This window comes from Sceloporus undulatus, chromosome 9 (genome assembly GCF_019175285.1).
Source record: "Sceloporus undulatus isolate JIND9_A2432 ecotype Alabama chromosome 9, SceUnd_v1.1, whole genome shotgun sequence".
NCBI lineage: Eukaryota > Metazoa > Chordata > Lepidosauria > Squamata > Phrynosomatidae > Sceloporus > Sceloporus undulatus.
In genome coordinates, this window is record NC_056530.1 from 16,771,184 (window position 1) to 16,780,725 (window position 9,542).

The 9,542-nt window shown below is 42.0% G+C and overlaps 1 protein-coding gene across 1 annotated transcript in view; it reads right to left on the bottom strand.

Annotated features, from left to right (window-relative positions):
- Positions 1–7,257, bottom strand: part of LOC121915501 (IgGFc-binding protein-like) — a 21,979-nt gene extending 14,722 nt beyond the window's left edge. The window contains 5 exon segments of the mRNA XM_042439816.1: positions 1–455; positions 1,167–1,740; positions 2,698–3,038; positions 3,544–4,626; positions 7,245–7,257. The exon segment at positions 1–455 is cut by the window's left edge and continues 12 nt beyond it. Coding sequence (XP_042295750.1) covers positions 1–455; positions 1,167–1,740; positions 2,698–3,038; positions 3,544–4,626; positions 7,245–7,257 — 2,466 coding nt within the window.
- Between the last annotated feature and the right edge of the window lie 2,285 nt (positions 7,258–9,542).

The following is a 9,542-nucleotide window of genomic DNA, read 5'->3' on the forward strand; positions in this document are numbered from 1 at the left end:
GCACAGCCCAGTCAGCTGATACATGCAGGTGCCCTGGAAGTCAAACCTCTTGCCATCAAAGCTAATGTAGTGAGGGTCTCCTGAAGCAGAGCAAATGGCAAAACTGGTGGGGTAGCAGTTCTGGATGCCATCTTCTACCCTGCACTGCTCCCCAGTCTTGCAGCCTCCTTGTTGGCATTTCACTTGTTTAGTCTGTGGATCACAGATGCAGTGTCTTGTACATGTGCTGTCTCCCCAGAATTGCTCCCCAGGAGAGAAAAGTTTCCCCTCAAATGCACACCCACAGGCAGCCTGAGGGATACATTTCCCAGATTCTGACACAAAACCTGCATCACACTCACAAGTCTCTACACAAGGCAACGAGGAACAGTTCTTGGGACTAGCTGGATCATTGCAGGTAACTGGACATGGTGTTCCACAGGCCTTGTACTGGCTGTTCTCAGGGCATGGTAGAGCTATCAGAGAGAAGAGACAACAGTCATGAGGAAAGGTCATGGAGCTCTGATGCTACACTATGTCTTGCTGTTGTTGTTATGTGCCTTCAAGTCATTTCTGACTTATGGCAAACCTATGATGAACCTATTATGGGGTTTTCTTGGTAATATTTGTTCAGAAGAGGTTTGCCATTGCCTTCCTCTGAGGCTGAGAGAGTGTATCATGGCTGAGTGAGGAATATCTCGCTAGTATAGCACAATCTAAACTACTTTGTATTGTATGTGCAGTCAAAATAGCCTTCCAAAGATTTGAAATTGAGTGTGCTTTAAATGTGGTTTGCTAACACTTGTTGGTTAGTTCAGACAGCCAATGTCTGCGGAGAACATCTGTAGTTTTCAGTTGGTTTTTCTGAGTTTTCACTACTGAAGCCTGGATTTCTGAACTAAGGGCTCCTGTACTTGATAGTTTATATCTATAAAAGCTCATGCTAAAATGAAATAAACGAGTTAGTCTTAAAATTGCAGCCACATTTCTTCCCCCCCCTCCTATTTCCCCTCCCTCCTTTTTATACTTTAAATCGTGTTTCTGTAAGATGGAGGACAAGGATTGTGTTGTAGTAGGTGGCATGTCCTAGCTAGGGTAACTCAATGAATCTCATGATATCTGGGGACACAGTATAGTAGATTTCAGACAAAATGTGTGCTCTTTGTTCATTCTCCAAGGATACTCACGGCAACCAGTGGGTGTCCTCCAGTCAGAAATGGCAACCCCTGCTCTTTGACAGGTTTCTGCATAGTTCTTCAGGGCCTCACACAGCACATCTTTGAGGCCATCGTTCAAGCAGACATCATAGATACAGTTTTTCAGAAAGATCTCGGGGTCAATCACAGAATGGCACTGGCTGAATGGGCCATTCCCTCCCTTGCTGATCCAGCCACAGAAAGGTTCAGCGTTATACTTGCTGGCCATCTCTGGGGAACATGTTTTACATTCTCCGTGGCAATCATCCCAGCAGAACATGTCCCCATTTTCTACCTTCCAGCTCTGCCCGAACTCCACAGGACTGGAAACCAAGGCTCCACTGGGGGTGCTGAAGTCATCTGCGGGGTCTTCATTATAATTACCACAAAGGCCACACACACTCTCCGAAAAGCTGCTGGAAACCTTTACCACCAGATAGCTATTCCAGTCATAAGAGACCCTCAGTGAAAAATCAGTCTCAATAAAGACAGAGCCCCCACTCTGGTAAATATGGAGCTTTCCTTCATTCAAGGAGATGGGCAGCCGGGATCTCTGGTTATCCACCTGCAAGGAAAAGGTTGAATGCAACAAATACCTTAAGGATTCTGCTCTCTTAAAAAGCCATCTCATGCACCATGGAAGACAGCAGACTTAGAACTGGGCTATTCTAAATCAATTTATCATTTGGTTAAAAAACAAAACAGAAATATAATGTCATGTGATTTGACACTGATGGGCTGATTGTCCCAAGAAATTTCAGTAACCTTATCAAAGGTATTTTCCCCTTAAAATATGTCAGATATTATTGCACAAATACTGATTTACAAAATTATTTCCCACTTAGATCCTGTTTTTGGTATAGCTGAACCAAGACGTCTCAGAAGAAATCTTTCAGCACCAAGGGGCGGGGGGATAAAATTCAGATACTCTGAACAGGGAGCATCCTCTGTTGTTTTTGTGCCTACATGTGTATGTGGAAACTGGCAAAATTGTAATTAATTTTTTGTGGGTTTTTCAGGCTGTGTGGCCATGTTCTAGAAGAGTTTATTCCTGACATTTCACCAGCATCTGTAGCTGGCATCTTCAGAGATGTGCCATGCCACCAGAGATACTAGGGTTAGGGACCGTGCACCAACTGCATTTCATAACCCTAGCATGGCACTGTCCACACAGGCGTTGCCATGTTGATGTAAGTGATGCACAGCATATACACATTGCTGTGTGTTGTTCATGTCGTGAGTTCGCCATGCACCGTAACAAAACCCCGTTTTTTCCGGGTTCTTTTTACTCTTTTTACCCTCTGCGGTTTACCCTCCGGAGGGAATCAGGCCACTGCCAGTCCGGACTTAAGAGAGCGGTATGTACCGGGCCTTAGTTTTCAACATAAAGTGCTTTCCACTATGAAACTTGAAAAGAAATAACTGTTATGTATAACATGCAAACAAATCAACATAGCAGCAGATCAAGCAAGTGCTTAGGAAAGCAAGGGCAAAATAGAAATATGTCTGCCTCTAGTCTTACCCGTACAAGTCCAATCTCATTTCTCACGACAGAGATGGTGATGTTATAGACAGTAACTGTCACTGAACCAACATAAGAAACACGAGTATTTCCCCTGTTTTCATTCTTGGCCTCGATGCTGAAGGAAGGAAGAGTCACATCTTGGCTACAAGTCTTAGCCACAGTGTAGGTACAGGTGCCCATGAAGTCAAAATTCCTTCCATCAAAGGTGTGATAATGAGGGTCTCCCTGCACCCTGCAAATGGATTCTGATTCTGCCACACATACTGGGTTTCCTTCTATGAGCTGACACTTCTCCTTCTTCCTGCACTGGACCAGGCTGCAGGGCAACACTGGTTTGCCTAGAATGAAATAATTGCAATGTCATTATAAAAGCAAGACCAGTGAGTCCCTATCAGAGGGGGAGCTTCTAACCACAGTGAAATATATGAAGAAAGGGGAGCTCTTAAATGCGCTGCAGCAAAGAAGTTGCGAAATGCCACTGTTGTGGTAGCTAGTGTGCCCTTTCCATGAAAAGGTCAGATCGGGGCTGTAGCATGCAGTTGCCACGGTCCCAGTCTGGTGAGGGGCTGTCTATTGAGCCCCTTAATCTCCCTTTATGACCTTTCAAATTGGTGTGGATGTCTGACTCTGGCCAAGCTTTATACAATTTTCATTCACTGTAGCAAAGCTTAGATTTAATACACAAGTTAGGATACTTACTGGAGGAGCACAGGGCCACAGACCCATAACCATCATATTGTGAGACACCCAGGATGAAGAGTCCAAAAGTTGTTTTCGGATGCTCTATGGAGAGAGCACTACCTTCTCTGCCCAAACTGTATTCACCCCATGAATACTGTGTACCCGGAACTGATCTCCAGTGGACATTTTCAATGGCCTTATTCTCCACTTTGATCCCTCTGCTTTCTGAGGTGTTGGCAATGAGGACAGCATAATTATAAAACTGTGCCATCCCATCAATGTGATAGGATGCGCAATAGCTTGTTACAGCTGGGATGTTGATGATGAATGGGTCAAAGGCTTCACTGCCTCTTATAGCCCCAGAAAAGAAAAACACGACTTGGATGCCAGCATTGGCAGTGAAGTACAGTGGCTGAAAAGGCTGCACATCATACATGATCACTTGCCCCTCCACCACATTGTGGGATGTTTGTATGCCTCCAGATTGGTATTTGATGCAAGTGTCCTGGGAAGCAACTATGTACACAATGTCAAGTCGACTTTGAAAAGACAGTGGGGGCACAACGAAGGTGGTACCCCAACTGGAAACAGGCAGGAGCTGTTCAACAACATGATCACAGCTTGTATATCTCCAGGCACAGCTGTGCCCACTCAAGACAGCCACAGGAGCATTTGATTCAATCCTGGTGCCAGATAAATCAAATGAGCTTTGCAGCTGGACTGTTTGGAAGGCACTCAGGTCAACAAAAAGCCTACTTCCTGCAGGATATGTCTGCCCTTTAAATACTACAGCTCCTTTCAGAAGAATATCAAGTCTGGTGGCAAAGTGGTAGGCTACAACTGCAAATTCCTTGAATGTGTTTGCAGTTTCACCCCTTGGGGTTACCGCGTAATACAGCGTTCCAAGCTGTTGGACTGGGTACACAACTGTTGTAGCACTTGTTTGATATTTGTAGTTGCGAGATAAAACTGAAATATCTTTGTCAGCTTGGATCACTACAGTGTGCTCAAAGACACTAGTCCCAACCATCTCTATTGAGGTTGGGATCTCTACACGGACGGTCTCCCCTCTATTGACGGAGATGATTCTTTGGAACACTGACTGTTTTACTGTCACTGTAACACTGGTTGCAGGATGATGCCCAGTGATAAGCAACTCAAATTTGGGATTGGCTTGGGTTCTCCAGCTGTTCTGCATGAAGGCGGTGATAAATTCCGTCCCATGGGAATTTGCTCCACAGGGACCTGAAACAAAGAAAATAAACAAAACAAAGAAAAATTATTTGGAATTAGTAGTTACTACAACATAGTTACAGAAATCTGTGCTAACACCAAGGAGTTTATCACACAAGGGAAATTGGAAGTATAATCCAATGGCAATCTGAACGCAATCATGGGGTTTCACGTTATTCCGTGATAGACTGCCACACGCAAATTCAGGCAATGGCATGCTATTTTGGGGCAATGGGAAGCCAGTTTGAATGCAATGAGCATTCATGTAATTTTGCTAAACCAGCGACTTTAAGTGAATGCATTCTGGCCCCACTTTCTTTTAATTCGAAATTAAAAGAAATTCCTCAGGTGTGATAAACTCCCAAGAATCAAAGAAGACATAAACTGTCTAAGGTCTAATCTGCATTGCAGAAATAGTGCAATTTGGCACCCCTTAATGCTTTGGAATGCTTAATGCTTTGGAATGCTGGGTTTTGTAGTTTGATGTGGCCCCTACTCTGGCAGAGTAGGCTAAACATTTCACAAAACTACAAATCCCAGCATTCCATAGCATTGAGCCATGGCAGTTAAAGCAGTGAAAACTGCATTATTTCTGCAGTGCAGTTTAGAACCATGTTTGTTGTGTGTGTATGGAGTAGCCTGATGGTAGGTTATTACATTTGTTTGAGAGCAGTGCATTTCAGGACTTGTGGCAGTGTTACAAATTTAACTAATGAAGATACATACACCATGTTGTTGCTGTTATTATGTATATGTTCATATGCTGCCTTTGAATTTCCCTGATTCTCTGCTTGATTTGTAAATTGCTCCCCTGGATGCTTGAATCCACTATATTATCTGCTTATTCAGTGCTGAAACCTAACAGCAGATTATATTAACAGATTCTCCGTTCTCTTATCTTGATCTTTCAGTGATCAAGGTAGAATAAATGTTGATCAGCAACTTTGCATCTCCTTGTACTCTTTTCCAACCCAAGGATTATTCATGTTTATTAACCTTCTTCCTTCTTAGTATATGTCTAAGTCATTTCCTTTGGAGTGGTGTGGTCTGCCAACATTTTGGTGACTCTGTGGTCTTGATTTGGTTGTGTGCTGATGGAAAGCCTTTGGCCTCAAGAAAAGGGATCAGAACATGCAAGAGATCCATTAGAGGATGACAAGAAAGCCATGGTCCTGTTGTCTCCTAATTTTTCTGCAAAGGCTAGATTTATGCTAATCGAATCTCTGTGTTGAGATTTGTGCCAGATAACTACAGTCATGCATAGGGATTCTAGTCTGGCCAAGGAGCATCTTGCAAGAATCTCTGAGCAACTCCCTCCTCCCAAATTACAGGTTTTGTGATCCCACATTTTATGGGTGGTCAATACAGGAACTAAGAGCAAAATGACCACCTCAAAGGAATACTGCAAGAAATGACATTCTTGCATGCACTTGAATATCAAACTCACCACACAGGAATGCCAGCCAGATCCAGAGCAGCAACCATTTTGTTGCCATGACTAAAAAAGAGCAAAAGAAAAAAAAAATGCTCAGGTGATCTCACTGTACAAGATGTTTCTCCAATAGCTCAGCCACTATCCAAACAGGTTAAATAGCATCTATTTATTTAGGCAGTAACACAATTACACACTGCTAGCAGCAATCATCCTCATTCTGGCAGCAATACACTTTTATCCCCAAACAGACAGAGGAGCTTACCACACTAGTGAGATTCCACGAGAGTTAAATTAGAGAAAACCCGGAAATGCCCAAAATGTATCACACGATGTTGCTGTTAACATGAAAACTGGAGAAAAACTATAGCTTTTTACTTTCAGAAAATTCTGAAAGAGTGAGCCAATAAACAGGGCTTCATTGGAGAAATGAGTACTTTGTCCAGAGGACACTGAAGCAGAAAATGAAATGATGCAGAAATGTTATGATCATTACAAATACCATATACATGTGTGTGAAGTCTTGCACACACACTGGTTCACTTATTGACTACTGTTAGTGCTGCAGGGCCACCCCAAGATATATCGCTTCTGGAAGCCATGGTCCACAGTACCCAGACCAGTCTGGTTATCTTAGAAAACAAGGCAAAATAACTCTCCCTCTTGATGAAAATACATTCCAAAAATCTGCTGCCTTTTCATGATATCAGAAATCTATGGCTTGAGGCACCTGCCAAAGTCTGTTTAAAGTTGAGCTTGGAAGAAATGCTTTGGTAGGCCACAAACCACAGGATCTCCCAGCCAACATGGTTATTGTTGGGAATGTTTGTGCAAAAAGGCACTTTCCCAGGCTTCCTAAACATTCATACCTATTTCTCCCCAATGACTTCATTGAACAAAATAGGTCCCCCTACTTGGAACTTTTAACAGCTTCTAGTCTCCACGTTGTTCCTTCCTTCCAACTTTTGTATTTGCCCAAATTATACCAATTGTACAAAGATTAGAAACGACATTGAGAGCACTCTTAACAGGAGAGCGTTGCATGCCTCATCTGTACAGTCAGTTTTAGAACTATGCAGAGAGATGGATTGCATGTCAAATGTCTATAAGCCAAGACATACATGTCAGGCCAGTTCCTTATCTCTCCCAATATTATAGCATCACTAGGTCAACAATGAAAGGATAGCACTTCACTTACCTGCAGAAGGCATCTGGCTGACTCTGTACTCAGAACAGTTGGATTTATATAGTACCTTGCTTTCAAATGCCCCAGCCAATGCCTCAGGGCATGAGAAAAGACATCATTTGCATACTGTTCTGAACAGGAATAGCTGATAACATTATTTAATCAACTGACAACCCAGCCCTTTCAATATATGTATAAATACACATTTAAGCTTGGCAATGCCAAAAAATCTTATTATAGTCATTCATGTTAAGGATGTGGAATGAGGTCAGAGAGGCAGGCACTAGAAGGAAAATTATGTTTAAATGTCAGGTTAACTCTTGCAGAAAAGAAAGTGCATTAAAATGCATTACAATGCACAAATATGATCTAGAATTATAAATATCTGATCAGTGATCAATGATTCAGTGATCATAAGAACTTTTGGGATTCTTGTTTTTCCAGGCAAAAGCTGGGGCAGGGATGTCAGTCATTTCTTTGGCCCCATATAGACTGCCAAAATAAAGCTTTGGCATGGCTTCCAGACTCTTAAGAAGCATGCAACATTTAAACAGCAAACCTCCAAAGTGACCCAAAGCAGCTTTATTTTGGCCTTTCTGTATGGGGCCCTAGAAAGGCTACTGCTGCCATTCCTCCATGCAGTGAAGACAGGTAAACTGTGGGACTGAGCCAGACAATTGATTCTCTTAATCTGACATTGCATCCTTTGGCTAGACCTCTGAGATCACAAGTAGATGTCTTTTCCAGTCTTTTGCAGGAGAGAAGACCAGCCAAGCACAAGTCCATCATGCCTTGGCCTAGTGCTCCTCTATTCCAACTGCCATTGTTCTGGCCTCTGTGGGAGAAAACTACAGTCAGCATTTGCTGGACTTATTTTCCTCACCCCATCCCTCAAGGCCATCCCTCTTTGGTTGCATTCAACACATGAATGACATAGGCTGCAATGGAGATATGTGACTATTTAGTGTCTTATTTAAACTGTAAGCCAGAGGGCAGGGAACTGTTTGGTTAATGATTGCTATTTTTGGCTGAAGACCCTGGTATAAATGCTGTAAATTAATTAATTAATTAATTAATTAAGGTATGACTGCATTCTAACGTCTCAGTTTTATCGTTAGTACTAACTATGATAGCCCCATTGCAGCAATGAAACATGCATAAGTACAGTAGGCCCTTGTTATCCACTGGGGTTTGATTCCAGGACCCCCCCCCCATGGATCACAAAATCCGTGGATGCTCAAGTCCCATTAAATACAATGGCATAGTAAAATGGTGTCCCTTATATCAAATGGCAAAATCAAGGCTTGCTATTTGTAATTTATATGTTTTTGGATTATATTAAAGCTGTGGATGCTTGAATCCATGGATAAAAATCTATGGATGAGGAGAGCCAATTGTCTTGACTTACCCATTGATGAAATCAGTCTACTCTAACTGGGACTAACAACTTGATTTAGGCCAAATGCATATTTGTTACAAAGAACCAGATAAGAATTTGAGACAATAAGTTCTGTGGAAGGACAATTCCAAAATAATAGGCCTTTCATTATCAATTAGTTCTTAAAATCATATTTCTGTTCTGTTTTCTTTAGCTAGAAATGAATCAAGTTTAAACATACAGTATTGCTCTCTTGGCAAATAAAGCACAGAAACTATTTGCTTTTACAGATACACAGATATTTACAGTATTTAATAAGCACTCAGATTATACAGATACTGTCTGCAAAAGATATTTTGTCACTACACAGTTTTTAAAAGGGTAAAAGGTAACCATGGCAAACCTTATTCTTACACCCAGCTAGAGTAGATTCATTGAATCAAATGGACTTGGCTATGTGTTGACTTGCCATTCCACTTACAGAAATGAACTTTCTTTAGAAGGGAGGATTGCAACTAATATCAGATACAGCACTATGTCTATAGCATCACCGGTGTTGTATGTAGTGCAAAATGCAAGAATGGGGAAGACTGAAAGAGAAGCAAGAGAAAGGGATTTTCTTAGCAAAGTGAAAACCTCGTTACTGGAGTCAGTTGGACAAGGCTGTCCAGTTCCACTGGTTACAGTAAAAAACGAATGAAGCAGCCTACAAAGTATAGGTTAGGGGTACATGAATAAATTCCTTGCAAGTCCTACTTCAAATAGTTTAATATAGATGTCTTTTATCCACTCTTTTCTATCAAACCCAATTCTGGATGCTTTTGGGTTTAAAGATATGAAAACAGTAGCATGCCTATGATAAGTAAAGGGAGGTGGGGGACTGCACTTCTGTAGCTGGCATCACATAAATGGTTTTCTTGGGTGATCAGCCA